This window comes from Salarias fasciatus, chromosome 20 (genome assembly GCF_902148845.1).
Source record: "Salarias fasciatus chromosome 20, fSalaFa1.1, whole genome shotgun sequence".
In the NCBI taxonomy this organism is placed as follows: Eukaryota; Metazoa; Chordata; class Actinopteri; order Blenniiformes; family Blenniidae; genus Salarias; species Salarias fasciatus.
The window spans coordinates 20,301,051-20,321,574 of record NC_043764.1 but is presented as its reverse complement, the minus strand read 5'-3'; the positions used below and the strand labels follow the sequence as shown (position 1 = coordinate 20,321,574).

The following is a 20,524-nucleotide window of genomic DNA, read 5'->3' as shown; positions in this document are numbered from 1 at the left end:
TAGCCGTCTCCGAGCAGTCGCGGTTAAACTCCCCTCTCCTTCTCTCTGTCTCTTTCACTTTGCATCCCTGCCCTGTGTAGCTCCCCGTTCTCTCCCCGCTCTCCTCCTTTCCCTCCTCGTCATCCCCGCGCGGATGACGTGACTCACACAACACTGAAAACTCGAATGCAAGATTAACTCGTCGACAGAGGAAGCCCGGCATTGTTGTCTTTCTTATGTTTTTATTGCTCAGGGTTGCTTCGACGTGTCAGAAGAGCTTATGCTGACGTCTCGCAGGGGTTCAAGCTCACATCTGTCTCTCAGCTTCCCTTCAAATTGAGGCGGCGTTCGACCTGGCTGGGATGCTTGGTCTCCATGGTAACATCAGGCTCATTATAAGTGCCATAAAGAGTATGTGAGGGAACGTTAAATCGCCCGTCTCCATCACCTCGCTGGGTGGATTGTGTAACTCAGACACCCACTGGAATACCTCCTTTGCTCCCTCGTTCTCCTGGACACACTCCCTCTCTCTCTCTTTTTGCCTCCCCTTCTCTGATACTATCTCTGTCACAAAAGCTCACTCACGCACACTGACGCTGGAAACTGAGTCGCACACTGACCCCCAGTGGAAAAGCATTGTTATGTCCTCCAACACTCACACTCACTCAACTTTTTAGGAGTCGGTCTGCAGACTGTAGATTTACTAAACTAAACACACAAGACCAGGATATCACAAATGTCCCGATCATCCATTTTTTAATTGATTTAAGTGCATCACTGATGCTTCTTAAAGTGTCCATGTTCATCCTTCTATTTCACAAACATGCTCTTTGATTTCCTTGGGCTGAAATGTTTCATCTGTCCCAGGTGGCAGAGTGTCTGCTGTGGAGCCCTGAAGCTCTGCGATAATGCCTGGAGGAATCAGGTTAGCTTAGGCAGTGACATCTTTCAAGTTTCCCCTTGAAACATTTTAGGCTTTTATCAGAACACTTTGTCTCATTCTTTTACAACTTTCATTGGTTTTATGTCATTTTTTATTGTTTTCACTATGTGGAGCACTTTGCAATGAGTGGTACTATAAAGTACAGTCAAATAAAAACTAGAATCTCAGCTACTTCTGAGATTTTTAGATATTTTCAGGCATTTTCCACATCATGCTTTCTCTGCATCATCATTTATCTTTCAGCATTAGTTTGTGTGTGTCATGTTGTTGTAAACATCTACAAACCAACATGCTTTGTAACATGAGTTTCAGGAAGTACTATGTTGATAAGTTGGACTGATCCATCTACACATCTTCAATAATGCTTATTTGAAATCAGGGTTTTGAGCCCTGGAGCTGCTTCCAGCTGACTGTGGGCAAAGTGAGGTGGAAACTGGACAGGAAAGCTGAGAATGACAACAATACACACTCCCATTAACATCTACGGGCATTTTTAGAGTCACTAATTAGCCTCAAATGTTTGTTAGGAGAAACTGGTATACCAAGAAAAAACCCACACACATGGACAACATGCAAACTCCACCCAGAAAACACCCCAAAGTCCAACCAGGATTAAAACCCTGTGACTGTGAGCTGAGAGTGCCGATTTCCCAAGAATTGTCATCAAATTTGAAAATAAATAATGATCAACTAAACATAAGTGAGCCAACAGATAAAACAGGGCATGTAGCAGGTGAGTGTGTGAGGAAGTATAGCAGCCAAACACCAGCAGGAAAATGGTGAGGGGACAGTGTGTGAGGGGGGTGAAATGGCAGTCATCCTCTTTGATGTCCCAGACATGCATTTTTAGTGAATACAGAATATCCTCATTGTTCTTCATGCAATGCAGCGTCCCACTGGCTGTTCAAGGTCCGCACAGGTGGTGTTAATTAAAAATGCATGAATGAAAATCTATTTCTGACTCTACTGTTCTAACTATAGACTTTAATCACATCTTGAAATACACTGATGATTTTTGCCCTGTCTGGTGAAGATGCTTTAATCACTGTACGTTGAGGAAGGAACTGGTCCATAGAAATGAGTCAACACAGTGGGGACGGACGTTTCGTGGCAAACGGCACACGGGACTCTGCTGAAACCTTTTCTCAGATGAATGCAAAATGAACATGGATCTCTTGTGTCTCTCAGGTGTTCACTCGCTACGGGAAGTGTTACACGTTTAACGCCGGCGGTGACGGACAGCCTCCCCTCATCACCACCAAGGGCGGGATGGGTAACGGCCTGGAGCTCATGCTGGACATCCAGCAGGACGAATACCTGCCCGTGTGGGGAGAGACAGGTGAGAGGAAGGGCCGGCTCCGAAGGGTGTGAGCAGGGAGGTGTGAGGCTTGTAACGCAGAGATGAAACCCTGAGCTTCATGGTTCTACTGGAAAAATACCTTTTTTTCCCTTTTCGCGTTCCACAGATGAGACGTCGTTCGAGGCCGGGGTCAAAGTTCAGATCCACAGTCAGGATGAGCCATCGTTCATCGACCAGCTCGGGTTTGGAGTGGCACCTGGGTTCCAAACCTTCGTCTCCTGCCAGGAACAGAGGGTAATTTACTGATGAATTTATTGGTTTTGTGAGTAAGAATGTGTGGGATTTTTTATGCTTGCTCTCAAAATGCTCTATATTGCTGCTGTCATCACTTCTCTGACCACAAGAGGTCCCCATAAATCATCTAATAGTACTAACAAAACATATAATTTGCTTACTTGAAATAAAACTTGTGGTTGAAATGCAGAAACATTTGTACTTAATTATTATTGTATGCACCAAAATGCTTGGAAACACAATATACACTAATTTTGGAGTTACAACAACAATTTATACATTATAATACCCCAAAATTTTAAGAATTTGTGATTAAAAAGAAAGCTATTATCAGGTCCGTGCAGTTAGAATGACTGACTTTTACTTCAAAACTGAGTTAATAACAAATAATTATTTTTCTTCTTCATCTGATCACCATCTTCTTCATGACAAAAATAAGAAAGTGTGAACACCTTTGAAATGTTGATTTCAGCTTGTTTTGATTTTTTTTTGTTTGTTTCACAAAAACACAAATAAATGTCAATCCTTCGGCGTAGCTGTTAATATTTCTCGCTTTTCTTATCTGCTTTACACAAAAGCAAAGCGAAAATGTTTGGCTTTCAAACAGTCAGCTGGGTGAAAATCCAACATTTAAGGAGTCACAAAGGCGTTTGTTGTCAAATGGGCGTCCACACAAACAAAAATAAAATGCTGAGGCAGATAATAATAGCTGCAGCTCAGTAGGTGAGAGGTGAACCAGAGGGTTGGGGTGTGTAATGCAGCAGCACACAGTTTGAGTAATGAGTTAACGCTTTCCCTTCAGATAAACATGATAACCTGGAGACATCTCATAATATTCTACTCCCCTTATTTGTGTTGCTGTATTGTGCCAGTTAGGTATTAATAATCTTCCTGGTCATGTGTTATTGTGATCCCTGCAGCTGATTTACCTCCCCCCGCCCTGGGGAGACTGTAAGGTGACGCCCATGGACTCGGACTTCTTTGACAGCTACAGCATCACGGCCTGTCGCATCGACTGTGAAACGCGCTACCTGGTGGACAACTGCAACTGCCGCATGGTGCACATGCCCGGTAACTAGGTGCTCTTTCTCTGTGTTGTGTCAGAGTTGCATCAATCACTCTGCAGTTAGAGAGATGACCAAACACTCTTCAGGGGCTGGAGGGAAAAAGAAAGAAAGAAAAAGGCATTGACGTGAGTGCGTGTTGTTTGGACTGCAGGCGATGCCCCCTACTGCACCCCAGAGCTGTACAAAGAATGTGCTGACCCAGCTCTTGGTAAGAAAGGAGCTTTATTCTCCTTTGAATCTTTAAAGATCACACACCCACACACAAACTTCCGTGGGTGCTTTCACTCACATTTATCATTACATACATCCGCACCATTAACTTACTGCGTCCCAGAACAGAAGTAATGTTTAGAAAGACGTCAACATATCCTGCATGTTACAGGTACTTCCACAGGTATCAAGCTGTGCTCTGGTTTACTTCTCTGCAGACTTCCTGGTGGAAAGAGATAATGACTTCTGTGTGTGTGAGACGCCGTGCAACATGACCAGATACAGCAAAGAACTGTCCTTCGTTAAGATCCCCAGCAAGGCCTCGGCCAAGTATCTGGCAAAGAAATACAACAAATCTGAGCAGTATATCAAGTGAGTATCGGCCAGATATCTTTAAAACTATTATTTCATTGATCTCATTTAATTTTTGTATTCTGGTAAAGTGACAAAGTATCAAATACAGTCATTATCTTTTCTATATCAATACATGATCAGGGTTTTTGGGATTGTCGTGACATTACATGATGTTTTACAACTGGGACTGTTTTTTCCTTCCTTGTGAAAGACTGCATGACAGAACAGTGCTGATCTTTTCTGAATCCACTAAACTGAGTCTGGCTGTGCTAATATTACTCACTGAGTCACTTTATCCACATTGACCCATGAAGATGTGGATCGGCACACAAGCGGTTCTCTTCTTAGAGTTAATTAATGCATTTTAGCTGCTGTCCTCTTTTGGGAGACATTGCCTCCTGTCATGCAGAGCGGGGACAGTCATAGTACTCCTGACGTCATGACCGCTGTTTTCTCATTATCATGGAAATTCTAGGTTATGCGTCATATGTTGTGTCTTGTAGAGTTGATATTTAACATTTCTAAAGGGACTCTGTGGGATCTGATCGCGCTATGTCCCACGGGAATGAGTTTATTTAAAGGACACACTGGAGTCAGTCTGAGGTCAAAGCAGAAGTACAAAAAGTAAAGAAACAAGCAGGGAAACCGTCGTCTGCTTGTTTGGGGGTTTATTACGCAGAGCTAAGTGCTTGTCTGGATGATTACATTTTATGTATGACTCTTTGTTTTTCCATTCGCAGAGAGAACATCCTGGTGTTGGACATCTTCTTTGAAGCTCTCAACTATGAAACCATTGAGCAGAAGAAAGCGTATGAGGTGGCCGGACTTTTAGGTGCAGCTTCATTTACTTTAAACACTGCAGATGGGGTTTGGTCTTTACTGCATACGACATTCATTCCTCTGGATTGTTTTTTTTTTTTTTTTTATTCCAGGTGATATTGGAGGTCAGATGGGACTTTTTATTGGGGCAAGCATCCTGACTATTCTGGAGCTGTTCGACTACCTTTACGAGGTGAGAGGCATAAACCTGCAAGCATCCAGGTGTTCACTGCTCTTCAGTGCTCTTTATTAACACCGCATCTTTTTTATAGGCAGGTTGTTTCAGCTGTTGAGCAGATTGAAAGATCTGGCCACATTTAGTTTGAGATTAATATGTATTTTAATTGATATGATCTTAATATGAGCAACGTGTATGAAATGAATTGAAAAGATTTCAAAATGCGCTTGGGATTTTTTTTTTTTTTTCTTCTTTTCTTACAAAGTCATTCAGAGTGAAAACTATGACAGATTCCTGACTGTCTCTGGTTTGCTTTTATATGGATTACACTATTGTATGTTTTTTTTCTGATATGGAGGCTTTAAAAAGGGTTCTTGTTAATTTTTTTTTTTTGTTTATCCCGTCAGGTGATAAAATACAAACTGTGTCGCTGCTCTGATAAGAAGCACAAGCACAACAACAACAACGACCAGGGGACGGTGCTGAGCTTAGACGACGTCAAGTGCCACGTCAGTAACTTCCATTAGGAGCTGGCAGCCGTGAGCGAGGAGCCGCTGCTCTGTTGTTTTTGAGCGGCCTTTGGACTTGTCTGCAGTCTTGTGGGAGCTGTGTGAACTGTGCCTGGTGCGGGTTTGTGAGCTGAGCTGAGCTGAGCTGAGCTGAGCTGGGGTGAACTCAGGCTCAACCGTGGAGTAAGTGGACGAGCTCATGATACGATAAGACGGCGGAAACCAGTGATCGACTTCTCGAGAAGAAAACATTAGAAAAACTGCATGGTCATCTGTAAACACCTTTTCAAGACAAAGTAACAGATACAGTGAATAGGGGCATGAACTAAACAAAGAATCGTATGTGTTGAGTAAATCATTGGAAATAACCAGCCGTGTCTGTCGTCTCTCGGTTTCACCAATTTTTTTTTTTCGTTCAGCTTTCACCTCTGCTCTGCACATGCTTTTGACATTATTCGCTTTGCCGTTTGTTTTCTATACCTCCCTTTTTTCCCTCCACTTTTCCATTTTTATATCCATATTTGCAGCCAGTTATCCCTTGTTAAACTGGCTGCAGTCTGCCAGTAAACCGTTCTACCTCATCACACAGGGTGGCAGATCAACAGCCGAGTGACTCAGAAAAAAACGCATCAAAGCAGGATAGAAAAATATGTCAATGAAGTAAAGTGAAACAATGTCTTTACACATAAGACATCTTATTTCATGATAGCAAATCATGACAGAAAATCATGCCCTGATTTTTAATACCAGTGTTTTTGTTTTTTTTATCGTCGATTCACCTCCTTGTGCTCAAGATGACAAGCAGCTATGTGTGTGCTTGAAATACATGAAGAAGAATGAGTGTCTTCAAACCTCGGTCAGACTTAGACATACTGACACACGATCACCAGTTGCACTTAAACACTATCGGCTCGACTCGACTCAACTCAAGGTACAAGGTGCTTCTGTGGATTATCGTGTCCCCTGCAGATTCATTTTTTTCTGTTATCTTTAACGCAACATGCACAAAACCGGTAGTGTAGATAAATGGGAGGAGGAGGCCGGAGTAATCTGCTACCTACTGATCCCCACTCCAATACGCCTGACATTATTAGTCTGCCAATCTTGACACACTTGAGAACGACTCAACACATGAGCTCCTTCCAGTGTTTAAGAAAGTTATGTTAGACTACTGCACCAATACATATCATTGTATATTTCTTGGGGCGTGAATTGAAATGCTTATCAATTGAGGATTGCAGCCACAGTCTAGTTAAGACATACTTCAGTACTTCAAGTCAGCAAGGATAAACATCATCATGTGATATTTATTTATTTAATCCCATTTCAACCTCAAACATTCTCTTAACTGAAAAAGAATCTCTTAATGGTTTTCTGCATAATATTGGCGATATACTTCTGAATACCACCGAAACCTTTAAAACTAACTGGGCCCATTGAAAACTGACATACTGCCATTGGCACTGCTTTTCAGGGTGCAGATGTTCAGGCAGTCGAGTGCTCTGATGGAGAGGAGGAGACGCTTTGCCAAAGCAGGAAGGCAAAACACTACACTACTTCAGTTGTGCTTATTTCGATATATGTTTAATGAAGTATTTAATGACCTGATCTATCTACCAATGAAGAAACAGGATATGTTATTGACACTGTCTCTGACCAATCAGAAGTCTGTTCTCAGCTTGCTTAGACCTCAATGGAGGCAGTGAAAAAGAAATATACCAGGGACCAAGTGCCATTTTAAAACATCACTTAATATAGAAAAGGAGAGCTGCGACCATGCTGCTGAGAAGACTCTTTAGCTGTTTTATTTTCAGGCAGCTGGCATACTGTGGCCTTCATGACTCACTGGGGCGCTTTTTAATGCTATCCGTGACCTTTATTCTTTCTGCTAAGACAAGTCAAATGTATGCTGTGAAAAAAAAAGACAGGCTAAATATGTAGTGACACACATCCACATGCAGGAAGTCAGACATCTGACTCAGGAGTTTACATGGCCACACAAATCTGCTGGTCATGTGAGGTGGAGAAAAGCTGCAGCAGCAAAATCCATTGTCATTTGACCTGACTGTTGGGAAGTTTCATTATTCTGACGTACGTGAGAAGAAAAAAAGCTGTGAGATGCATCTGAAACAGACTAAATCGAACCAAAGGTCTTATTTCTACAATTTTCAATTTGACTGCGAGTCCCACAAGTAACCACATTACTGGAATTTTTTAATATCTTATTCATGCTCAGCTGTGCTCTCCAGGCGGATACAAGAAATAAAAAGCCTTTGATGAGATACAATCAACTCCAATATGGCAACAACACACAGGTGAAAGAGCAAATTTTAGGGTTTTAAAGCTCAGCCTTTGCTCTCGGAATGAATGACCGACACTCGAACGCTGATAACACTTTGACTTGTCGAGCAGCACAAAATCCTCTGGAAAATGTTTCTTTCAGTCGGTGGACGGCAATGGGGTTCTGATTTCTGTTTAAAGTGATAACATCTATTTTTTTTTTCTCATTTAAAGACACCACTGAAAACCTGTATTCAAACAAGTCAGAAAGGGATTTTACACACACAAGACATTGTATTAGCCATGCTTGAAAAATCCAATTTAACAGCTCTGTCATAAATTCAGCTTTTTTTTTTTTTTTTTTCAATTTTTGTCAGAAATGTGTTGATTTCAGATCATGTTCATTTGTGATGCTGTCGTTTGCAGAACACTGGTGCATATTATTTTTGAAGGCTGCCTCCAGTATTCTGCCTCTATTATGTGTCTCGTCACAACTCCAGATTACAACCGAAATATTAAATATGCGGCCGACTGAAAAGTTTTAGGAAAGACTGATTTAAATCAACAAATTATATGTGACCTTTGCAAAGATAACACTAACTGTACATGATCACATTAAATTGAGTGTAACCATTTCCCATCAGAACAGCAAATAAAGCTGCACACATGGAATCTAATACATTCACCTGAGGCTTTGAGACATATGAAATTAAATGGCAACAGACTGCGGTGTAATTAACGATAATAAACATGAACTGAATGTGTTTCTGCATATTTTAGGGCTCGAACTTGCCTGTAGCTCTCTATAAAAGCTGCAGGCATCTTAAATGTGCTCCGACTTTTCATTTGCATGTGTGATCGCTGTCTGAGTCATCATTAGTCCATGTGTCTGTCTGTTTGCATAATGTTCATTTAATTTTATGTTTGTTTGTTTTTTTCAATAGTGTCGCCTGATGTTTCTTACCAGATTCAGCAGGAACACAGGAACATGCTGCCCTTACTCAAACCGGTGTGTGAGGTTGTAAAGGTGCTGTGTTTACATTAATAAACCATGTATAATCTTGAGGTTTACTCACTCTGAGCTTGTTGCTGCTCTCAGCAGGACGTGGGACGTGTACAGCTTGTAGTGTTAATATGAAGCACAATCATAGCATCAGCTGTAATTTAATGTAAATATTGCAATGGCTGTGGATAATAATGTCAATGTATTAGCATAGTCAGGTCTGTCTGATGTTGTTAGAATTGGATTTACTTAATATAGGCCTTGTGTCTCTGCTCACTTTGGTTTCTTTACATACAACTGCAGACAGTTTAGCAATTGTATATTTATCAAAGACAACAATGAAGTGCGAGGGAACAGCAGCTGCGTTCGTCGGTACATAAACAGCCAGATTGTTGTTGGTCTGCTGCATGACGCCATGCATCTCTAAATAACTCCTCCAGCCGCTGTGCTTTCTGTTTTTTTTTTGGCCTCTATATTTAATTTGGGGTTTTCATTTCAGACATTTGGCAGGGGAGGGGATTGTGCTGATGTATAGATGAATAATGAACTCCAAGCAGTTGTTATATTAAAGATTAAATGCTGACTTTATGTAACTTTTATCCCTTTCAAAGTGTTCTGTCATCATTTACACTGGAGATGTGGAGTCGGGCGTTGGCATATTTGCAGGACAGCCGGCGAAACCAAAACCTGAATTTAACCGGAGCGACAGAAGACGAGGAAGAAATGTGTATTGAGATTTTGTTTTCTAATTTTAACCCTTGGAGTCGAGGAGTTGCAAAAAAAGATTTCATAAGATGAAAACTGATTAATAAAAGTGAAAACACACAGGTGACACGGAAATAAAGTCTTAAAGTTTAAATGAAATAAAGTTTGGAGGAAACGGAGAAGTGTTTTCCATGGAAATTTCAGTGGTGTGGAAGCACTTCCTGCTTCACATGAGAAGAAAAGGCATGACCTGCAAGCTCTGCAAAACTGACAAAGCACAGCAGCGCCTGAAAAAGGTCTTGACCAGTTTTCACAATTTCATTTTTACAAACAGGAGACAGAATAGATATGATCCAGGTCACTTTTGTGCTTGAAATACAAATGTTCAGATGTCCGTCCTCAATGCAGTGGAGACAGATCACAGAAAGACATTCCACACAGAGAGGCCTGTCCAAAGTTTGTATGTTTTCCCTGCGTATACATGAATAGGTTTCCCCTGGGTCCTCCGGCTTCCTGCTGACCTTAAATTGCCCATATATGTGAATTTTAACATTTGTAGATGTCTGTCTCTCTATGTTCATCCTGTGATGGACTAACAACCAGCCCAGGGTGTATTGAATAAAATAATTGACCAATTACTTAATTATTTCAATTTTCATTAGTTGCAGTTGTGTTTGCTAACATTTTGCACCAGAATGCCTTTCTCAATGGTCCAGAGGGGAAATTAGAGTCAGGACTGGTAGTATCTTACACTTTCTCAACCATTTCCTGCTGATCCATGATGCAAACTGAAGATCGTCCATTTACAAACACACCTCACTGAGGCTCAGGCCAAAACTACTCCTCCCAGAAACACATTCATTTATTCTCCATTTATCACATTTGGACTGAATATTTTGGCAAATCTTAATTTATGTATCTACATTAGGGATTTCATTTCAAAAATCAGTGGATTAAAACCTGTTCGAGCCATAATGTGCATTACATTACACCAAAGCCTATAAGTCATTGTCATGTCAAAGACGTCCAGTGACCAATGCAGACCATCCAGTGAAACTATTCGCTAAAATTTGAAAGTTTTTGAGGTCATACTTCCTTGTAAATGTCTATTCAGTTGCTCCATTTTACAGGGGCTGCCCCAGCAAATCATTGCTTTTGCACTGTAGACTTGGCTGAATTCGTCACAGGATAAGGTGATTCGATTTAGCGATCCTTCCTAATGGATCCGTCCTGCATCTCATGCCTCCCCACTATCCATTCAATCTTGTAGAGGCACTGCAGTCTCCTGATGTTGGCAATTGTTTCTGCTGTGCTGCAGGTCTCTTTCTTCTACCCGGGAAGTCTTGATGGCAAATTGCCATGAAATTTAGTTTATACCCACATAGAGCCTCCAGGATGAAGCTTCAAGGCTCAGTATCTTACTGCTGCATCAGCATGGCTCATTTAGAGAGAAGAGTGAGACCATACTCTAATTTTATTAGGTTTTTCTACTCGCTTCCGTTGTATCGCACGTACATCTTTAAGAGTACTTGTAAAGTCAATTTTAGGGCTGAAATGAGCCAAAACCAGATATTTATGGTCGTTGAAAAACAGAGGACCTGGCCAGAAGGCAGCACAAGAGGCTGGCTACATAGGAAGCAGATGTCTGAAAGAAAATGCAGTGACATTGAATGCAATTTGACTGTGAATATTCAGAAATGAACGAAGATGTAATAAACAATCTAAATTATTTGATAAACACTGAGTTTAAATGCCTCTATGTGGGTTGTGGGAAATATTTGGTTTTTAAGACGTTAAGTACATCTTTTAATGCAGACGCTGACCAGCAGATCATGTGGAACAGACACAAATCTCAAAGATCCTCTGAATGTTCTTTTCTAAAAGATGTGTCTTTCACGAATTTGCTTAAATAAGTAAAAAGTCATACAAAGACTGCTCCGTTTCACAGGAAACACTACAGCAAGTCACTGCACTGTGTGCCACTTTTTTCACCCCAGATGCCCTTCCTGCAAAAGAACAAGGATTTAAGCCTCGGCCTCCTATTCAGAGCCAAGATTTAAGGGTTCAAAACGATATATGCAGTTAGAGATAATAAGGCAGGACTTCAGCTGCCAAAATAAATCAAGAAGCAATTACAGCACACACTCGAGGCAAAAAAAAAAAGACATACTTATTCGTCATGGTTTACAGTTGTGTTTCTAATTGGATTTCTGCTAAACTACAAGTCTTCACATTATTTGTGAGAGTTACATGCACTGTATGAATGTGAGTTTCAGGGCTGCAAGGATCTACAACAGAAAAACAAATAAATGCAGCCTCATTTGTCTTTAAGGGGAACCGCAGACAGGAGTCTGGAAACAAACAGGAGCTACAAATCGAATTTCCAATTCACGGTTTCACTTTATGAAGTCACAACAGAGAAGCTATCTTCTGCTCTAAAGATGCTGCAGCTACAAGACAATCACAAATAAAACAATCGTAGACAAGGTGTTTCTATATATGCAGCCTGTGTTTTTAATGGTCTCACTATATGCTTATGATATCAAAAATATTTAAAAACAGAAACCAGAGAAACAGAGGTTTACACTGATTTACTAGTCATTACAGTGGCAAACTACTATTGCAGAATTGCCAGATATCAAAGTTGTTATTTTACAAGTAATGGAAGAATTCCACAATTCCATAGCCATCATTTCTAAATAAATCCAGACATCATCATAATAAAAGGGTTAAATGCCAGATCTGATGAAGACACGGAGTATATTAATAAATGAATAAAGCCTGACATGTTCAATATTTAAGAAATCTTATGTTGTTGAGTAATAAAGAATGAATCCTGGAAAGCAACACCTTATTCAAGTTTCATTTCTATCACTTAGGCTACAAACAACAATCTCTCAGTGTTTATTGAGAGAATGAAGGCCTTAAATACAGAATAACCAGTTCATTAAACTCTGTTAAAGTTTGTGGTGGAGATAAGCGTGGACACTTTTGGCACGCTAAGCTGTATTTTCCCACTTTGTTCCTGCTTTCAGAAAGCAGCAGACTGCTGAGTTTAGTAACTTCCTGAGCTGCTGCTTCTGTTTGCCGTCCAACCCCTTATGCAACAAGGTCCTCTTTTGTTTGAAGCTTTCAGACCAAATACGTTTTCCCACTGAGATCTGACTGTGGTCGCTGCAATGACTTCTAATAGCCCGGCTGAGCTCGATACAATGAAAGTGTCACACAGAAAACATCCTGTTAGTTCCAGAGAAAGGTTGATCATTCACCTTAAAATAATATCAGGCTTTGCAATGGCTCAGTTATGTCAGTTTTTCTCCTCAGTGAGTCCAACTCAGATCAACTGAATAGCCTGTGAAATTCTCTAGAAGTCTTTTGAGTTTGCATGGAATTTTAGATTTTTGTTTATCAATTACATTACGTATTGATTATCCTAACAGGTGATAACAATTAATCTGTGATTTCAAATTCCCACAAGTCATGTTGATCCATATTTCTCTTTGACATCTGCAATGAAAAAAAAAACATTATGAAGCTTTTTCTAATCTATCAGATGGTATGTTGTGGGTCAAGACAATAAGTTGGTACAATAAATATTGTGGCACGCACAAAGTGCTGTTTCATTTAGATATATTAATTAAATTAATTATATTGATTAAATTATTGACCAGAAGTCTGTCATAGATTGCATGAAAGATTCAAGTCTTTTAATTAAAAGCCTGAATTCATAAATAGATGTCTGATTGGCTCCTATAATATTGCGAATAGGAAGTATATTTAGATTTTCTCTGTAGAGCTGTTGACAGACCTCCCATATCCTTCAATGTGAAACCCGTTTGGAGAGGATCTTAGTGTGGAATCACAGCAGCTGAGATTCGAAGGAGACCTTTTCAGCAGGTTCGAGCACAGTTTAGAACAGGTGTGAATATATTTGAGCTGGTTTAGTTTGTGGCAAGACTTTTTATAGGATTATATTCACCTTTTGGAGCATAAAGGTGTGAATAACACCTTAGTCATATATCCAGAGTGTGCAAATGTCAAACTAAGCTGGCTGAGAAAGTCAAATGCTATTATGATAGATATAAAAAGTCTGTCCTATAAACTGAAAGATGGCCTGTTATTAAATGCGCTGACAGCCAATAGGATACAAGTCAGTAAAAGGTGTCAATAAAGAAGAAAGAAGCTCCAAACACACCTAGAACAAAAACTTCTTTTGTGTAAAAGTGCAAGCATCACTGAAGTCATGCCATGAAAGGCCTAAATCCAATATATGTGCAAGGTGATCTCATGTAAGCTTTCAGACGAATTGGTGATCTTTCACCATGTCATTCTCAGTATATGTCCATCGCTGTAAAACCGTTTTGTGTCTTCCTCCTATTCATTCCTGCTTCTGGACTGGAAACAAGGACACTGCAGTCTCTCATCGGCTTGCTGTTTAGTTTAGTTTAGTTTAGTTTAGTTTAGTTTAGTTTAGTTTAGTTTAGTTTAGTAGTTTCTTTTGTTTAAAACAACAACACAAAAACACAAAAATAATGAAAATACATCAATGTCATCACAAAACAAACGAAAGAATAGGAGCAGAAGGAAGAACTGTTCTCAAAGTTGGGACTGAAAGGCAACTAAAGCATTGAACTTGTCACATGTAGTAAAAGTATCTAGATCTCTCACAAGATAATATTCAGTCTTTATGGGAGCATTTAATTTAATCAGGTTCTCGTTTGTTTCCAATTGTTGTCTTTTAACAACAACAACAACAACAACAACAACAACAACAACAACAACAACAATAATAATAATGATAATAAAGATAATGACAATGATGATGATAATGTTAATGATAATGATAATTCATGTTTCTGGCCATTTGTAAATTGCTTATGTCCCTCGTGCTGTTTAAAGCCAGTGTTGGCCATGTATGTCAAGTGCATAAGTCCCCCCCCCCCCCCCCCCCCCCAAAAAAAAAAAAAAAAAAAAAAAAAAAAAAAAAACTATGACTGAAGCCTACATTTCTGTATGACATGTACTTTGCTCTGTCGCCCTGAGGTTTATGGTCCTCAGGGTTCACGGTTAGACTTTCTCCCGGTAACTTTGAGCCCACTGACCTCTGCTCTGTCAATGAGTGATCAGGCTGTTCTGGGCGGGCCGCTGTCTCCCCTCCGGAGGACCAATAAAATCCCAGCCACCCGCTTGTGTTCGTTGCATAACCGTACTGCAGCCTGTGCGCGTTCATCTCCACTCCGCGGTTTACCTCTTCTAAAACAATGGCAGCTGCGAAGAAAGTCTGCATCGTGGGCTCCGGAAACTGGCAAGTGTTTAAATGGAGAACCCGCGTGCGGGCTACACGATAATAAACTCCAGATCCGCCGCGCGCTGCTACGTGTACCGACGTTAGCCGACTTAGCATCACCGGGGCAACGGGGCTAACTAGCAGCACTCTCCATAGTAACGCGAGGAAGTTTGATGGGCAGCTACGTGTCGCTCCAAGCTAGTTTGACCCCTGACCAGAGTCTAATAACTTAACAGCAGATAGGAAAGTTATTAAATGTACATAACAAAAGCCGTGAATGTGTGCTCTTGTAGTAAAGCAGATTGTTAGTGACATGTTAGCTTGCGCTGGTTTGCTGCAGTCTACTATCAGCTGGAACCAAACCTCTATTCAACAGCGCGATGCATGGACAGATTTCAATTATTTTTAAAAATTATCATAAATAAAGAACTCAATTCGACATCAGAAATAAATTATTAAACCAACTCCGTTAATTCGGCTAGTAGCTGATCAGCTACACTCGAGTGTATGTAATGTATTGGAATTATGTAATGATTCTTCTGTATGATTGATCTTTTTTCGCGATGTTACTGACCCGTATTTATTATGATTCCCTTCGGAATTGAAACAAAATAAGAAATGAATATGAATTTAAATATTCATGCCGAATTCACTTGTGACAACAATTTGAATATATGCCTTGAACTCCTGTTTACACCAGGTATAACTTTGCTGGTGATTAGTTCAATGTTAAATTCCTAGAAATCTCAATGGAGTTTGGAACACAGAAACATTCTAGGCATTGAACTTGATGTTTTATGCCAAGTTCATGTTGTCCAGTTGATAATTTAAATAATTTCTCAAATGGTATGTCAACTAATTAGAACCATTGTGTTTATAAGAGCAATGGTGAAAACAAACTTGCTTGTTTGTGTCTCGTTTTTAAGCATTAATCCAATGTTTAGAGCTTCATTTTGAATTCAAGTTTGTGCAACCTATTAAAGTAATAAACCAACTGTATGGAATAGTTAACTTGACGATGAAAGCATAAAATCAATAGATCTGTCAATGGAGTTTGGAATGCAATTAAAAAAACGTGTGTTACAATTTTTATTGTTAGTAGTAGAAGAATAATTTGTGTACTTAATGCCAAAACAGAAACTTTGTAATTATCATGTATGACTGCCTAAGAAAAAGGCTTGAATCATCAACTCTTTCAGCACTTGAGATAACTAAAAATGATTTAGATAACTGTTGAATAGCTAATGTTGACAGGATAAGTTTGTTGAATCAAGAGCTGATGGACAGTATTGATCGAGCGCTCAATAAGGAAAAGTTTTTGTGAATTTTAATGTGTTTCTGGTATGTATTTTGAACACAAAACCATTCTTATTAACAACGCAGGGGCTCAGCCATCGCCAAGATTGTGGGTGCCAACACTGCTCAAAATGTGAAATTTGACAACACTGTGAAGATGTGGGTGTTTGAGGAGATGGTGAATGGTCGCAAACTAACTGAAATAATCAACACTGACCACGAAAATGTGAAATACCTTCCTGGACATAAGCTCCCAGCGAATGTGGTAAGAAGCTGCTACATTGTTGTTGTAAAGCATTGTCAGATGCTTTGTGCTTTTGCTCGTTGTTATAATTGATTGCAGCAGGATTTAATGTGTGTGTCGTTGCCTTCAACGTCCTCTTTTCTCTTTCAGTTGGCGGTGCCGGATCTGGTGGAGGCGTCCAAGGATGCAGATATTTTGGTGTTTGTGATCCCGCACCAGTTCATTGGGAAAGTGTGTGACACCATGAAGGGAAAGATAAAGAGTGACGCTCTGGGCATTTCGCTCATTAAGGTTTGACTTTGCTCTTTGTGTAGCGCCATTGTAGTTAGACATGCTTTTGTCTCTGAACTCTGGCCCGGCGCCACATTCAGACTGACAGACATCTGCAGTGTGGCCTTTGACCCAAACACCACCCAGGTGTTTTGTTGCGTGGATATGAATGTGCGCTCTTGTTCTTTCAGGGGGTGGACGAGGGACCCGACGGACTCAAACTCATCTCTGATGTGATCCAGGAGAAGCTCGGCATCACCATGAGTGTGCTGATGGGCGCCAACATCGCCAATGAGGTTGCTGATGAGAAGTTTTGTGAGACCACCATCGGTTAGTCTGATTGTATTGGTTTAGGAAGTGGTTTCCAACCTCTTTTTGGAGCCTCAGACATTACTTTGATGAAAGACTGGACCACTATATTGCCAAAACATTATAGTCAAGTCAAACACTCACTGACACAACCACTCCCACTAACATAATAACAGCAGAAACATTGAAAAAAATGAAAAAAAGAGCAGTTTCCAGGTGTGTTCTAAGTGGAATTCTGTTTGTTTCCAGTGAAGCTTTTTGCATCATGAGTGTGGAGGTGAAAGTTTAATCTGTGTGTGCGTGCTTTATGAGCTTTACTGCGAGCAGACTAAAACCATCAACACACAGACCTCCACTAGCTGGATTAAATTTGCTGTTGAAGGCACATTCAGCTCAGTCAAGGTCATGCAGTGTTTTAACCATGACCCTCCTGTTTTTTTTTTTTTTGTCCTGCTTACAGGCTGCAAAAATAAAAACCACGGCGCTGTGCTGAAGGAACTCATGCAGACCGACAACTTCAGAGTTACAGTGGTGGAGGAGTACGATGTGGTGGAAATCTGCGGTGCCCTGAAGGTTCGCTCACTATAGACAGCAGTGTGTTGCATCGGAACAGTCATATGAGCTGCATTATCATGGTGGAGGCTGTTTTAAACCAGAGATCTCATTTATACTGATAGCCGAAGGCAGCGAGTGTACAAAGGAGGGAAAACACACAGATGATGCCTCAGAGCCGTTTGGAAACATCATGATGCAACATGAGAAAATGTATTTCACCATGAAACCAGCGCTGACTGAACTTCAAGCTGAAGTCAGGCTAAAGCAACACTTTAACCAAAGCACCACTGCAGACCTGCTAATAAATGGCAGCTTGTGACTGAAGCTGTTGGAATACTGATAATTACAGATAATGACAAAATCCTGCATTTTTCTGATGCCTGTGTTTGTATTTTTCCCTTAGTTCTTGTAAAATGAACATCTAAACTAACAAAAAGTGATTTGAATACGTTTAATCACAGGTTAAAACATTTCAAGATCCTTTTTTGTAGCCCAGCTCTCCATCCTATCTATGGTAGTTAAATATCTAAGAATCACCCTGCAGGAAATTCTCATAATTGTATTTTTTTAATCACATTTAAATGTGATTACGTTTTGGGGCCAGAAGTGAAGGTCAATGCAGCTTAACTCCCCGTCATGCTCCACTATGTTTAGGCATTACCTTAACGCTGAGGTCTCGGCGTATTTTTTTTTACTTATTTTTTTTGCTGCAGAACATTGTGGCGGTCGGCGCAGGTTTCTGCGACGGTTTGGGTTTCGGTGACAACACGAAGGCAGCGGTGATCAGGCTGGGTCTCATGGAGATGATCGCCTTCGCCCGCATCTTCTGCACGTCCGGGCCCGTGTCCTCCGCCACCTTCCTGGAGAGCTGCGGCGTGGCTGACCTCATCACGACCTGCTACGGCGGCCGCAACCGCAAAGTCGCAGAGGCTTTTGTGAAGACGGGGAAGGTAGACGCAATTTTTTTTCTTTTCTTGTATTTGAGATATTTAGAGTTTTTTGTCGTATTGCCAGAGAAAAATAGAGGAAAATCGCGTTCCATTTCCATTTTAGTCAAAAAAAAAAAAAGGTCAAGAATAAAAGTATTTTCAGCATGGATTTCCTTTTCAATGACATAGAAATGCTGACAGAATTAAATATGCTGCACTCAATTACTGATAGACTGTCAGTGATGACGATGATTAAATTAGGACCTCAAGCAAATCCTTAGAAATGAGCTGAAATCCTCAGACATCTTTTTATCCTCTGTATAAAAGACGTGCAGAACAAAGAAAGCTTCCTAGCGTCACTGTGGAAGAGCAGCACACTCGTCCCAGAAACTTCAGGCTGAAAACTTACTGCCGCTAATTATGTCCAGTTTATATTTTGTTTGAATTCGATTCAAACTTTTGGGTCGTTGAGCAATTTTTGGGTGCTTGGTGCTAAATTCAGAGTGCATATCTGTTCTTTCAGTTTTTATAATCTTGTTTTCCTACTTGTTCAGTCCATTGAGGATCTGGAGAAAGAGATGCTGAACGGTCAGAAGCTGCAGGGGCCGGCCACAGCCGCCGAGGTCTATCTCATCCTCAAACACAAAAACCTGGTTGAGAAGTGAGTCAAGCAGCAGCAGTCGTGCCAACAGCCATATTCCCCTTCCTGTTCTAACGCTTCCTCCTTCCTGCAGGTTCCCGCTCTTCAACGCCGTGTACCAGATCTGTTTCCAGGGCCATCCCGTCACAGAGTTCATCAGCTGTTTGCAGAACCACCCAGAGCACATGTAAGGAAGGAAAAACGAAGCAAACTGAGCGAGTGCCTTTTCACCGGACAAAACCACCGCTCCTCCTTTACCTGCGGGGGGGGGGGGGGGGGGGGGGGAAGGTGGAGGGACGACTCCTCACTCCACCGCCGTCCAGCAAACCCGACGGCTCCAGCTGGCGAATCCGTATTCAGGTTGCATGGCGCGTGTTCTCCTCCACTTCCACCTCTTTTACCCCGACATCCGTCCTGACATCCTTTCGAAGTGCTTTCTTTCATTTCCACACGTGCTGAACCTCGAAGGTCATTGTTGGGAGCGCTGGTTAACCTGCAGCACTCCAGCCTTCATAAAACATTGTTTTAATTGAGAAAATATGACACGAACTGCCATTTAGTGACTCAAATGTTCATACTGTTCTACGTTATGCATACAGATGTCCACAGGGATGACCACTCGGGAGTTAAAAGCTATTGACAACCTTGTGTAGAGGAATTCCTCCTTATGTAACATTAATGTTGTCGTCCAGTCCAACGCCTGTCCGTCATTTAATTATAGATGTAATACCTCACTTCGTTACGTCTGTATGTTTTAAGTGTCTTGCATAATTCACTGTAATATCTTCCTGTCTTGTACTGTACATGAACATACTGACAGAGTGCACAGAACTTGTTTTTAACGAAATATTATCGTGCCTTAAACTGCATGGTTGACAAGTTTTGGCCTTTTTTTGGGGGGGGTGTGTGTGTGTCAAACCAAAGATGTTGAAGGACAATTCAGTTTTACTTCTACCTGTCCTGATCATCTGCCATGTTGTGGTGTTTTGTATCACCTCTGCAGATTCCATTTATATAAATTTTAATCGATTATTGGCTTAGGAAAGCAGCTAAGCGACAGATCTTCTCAAAAACTTACCAGTGCAGAGTTAACACGTCAGGTCGGGGGGGAAGAAGAATTGGATTATCTTTGTAACTTCAACTTCCATCCATTAGAACATGTGTTACTGTGATCCTGCCTGACCCAGTTTTCACTTTGTTTCAACTAATGTGTTGAAGATAATCTCAAGATTCATCCGTGAATAAATGGATTCTGGTGTCAAATCATATTGGAATCATTTTTTCGTGTCACTTTTTGAAAGCATTTTTATCTTTGTAGTTGAACTTGTTGGCTTTGAAGGATTGTTTTGACCC

At 40.8% G+C, this 20,524-nt stretch overlaps 2 protein-coding genes across 2 annotated transcripts in view; both read left to right on the top strand.

Annotated features, from left to right (window-relative positions):
* The window catches only part of LOC115407556 (acid-sensing ion channel 1-like), a 69,839-nt gene extending 63,790 nt beyond the window's left edge, over positions 1-6,049 (top strand). Inside the window, exons 3-10 of the mRNA XM_030117939.1 lie at positions 2,111-2,261; positions 2,389-2,516; positions 3,437-3,587; positions 3,735-3,791; positions 4,012-4,165; positions 4,888-4,979; positions 5,080-5,159; positions 5,552-6,049. Of these exons, the coding sequence (XP_029973799.1) occupies positions 2,111-2,261; positions 2,389-2,516; positions 3,437-3,587; positions 3,735-3,791; positions 4,012-4,165; positions 4,888-4,979; positions 5,080-5,159; positions 5,552-5,671 (933 nt within the window). The 3' untranslated portion in view covers positions 5,672-6,049. The remainder of the gene's footprint in view (positions 1-2,110; positions 2,262-2,388; positions 2,517-3,436; positions 3,588-3,734; positions 3,792-4,011; positions 4,166-4,887; positions 4,980-5,079; positions 5,160-5,551) is intronic.
* An 8,786-nt stretch (positions 6,050-14,835) lies between these two features.
* LOC115407557 (glycerol-3-phosphate dehydrogenase [NAD(+)], cytoplasmic) lies at positions 14,836-20,437 on the top strand. The gene is made up of 8 exons (XM_030117940.1): positions 14,836-14,946; positions 16,312-16,489; positions 16,619-16,759; positions 16,930-17,068; positions 17,508-17,620; positions 18,316-18,552; positions 19,086-19,192; positions 19,266-20,437. The coding sequence occupies exons 1-8, from the start codon at positions 14,903-14,905 to the stop codon at positions 19,360-19,362; spliced, it is 1,056 nt and encodes a 351-aa protein (XP_029973800.1). The 5' UTR covers positions 14,836-14,902; the 3' UTR covers positions 19,363-20,437.
* Positions 20,438-20,524: the final 87 nt, after the last annotated feature.

Bases quoted from the DNA above. Each gene is read 5' to 3' on its own strand.
- LOC115407557 (XM_030117940.1), top strand. From the start codon at position 14,903: ATGGCAGCTGCGAAGAAAGTCTGCATCGTGGGCTCCGGAAACTG. The intron at 17,621-18,315 runs GTTCGCTCACTA...TTTTTGCTGCAG, and splicing joins AAATCTGCGGTGCCCTGAAG to AACATTGTGGCGGTCGGCGC. The intron at 18,553-19,085 runs GTAGACGCAATT...CTACTTGTTCAG, and splicing joins CTTTTGTGAAGACGGGGAAG to TCCATTGAGGATCTGGAGAA.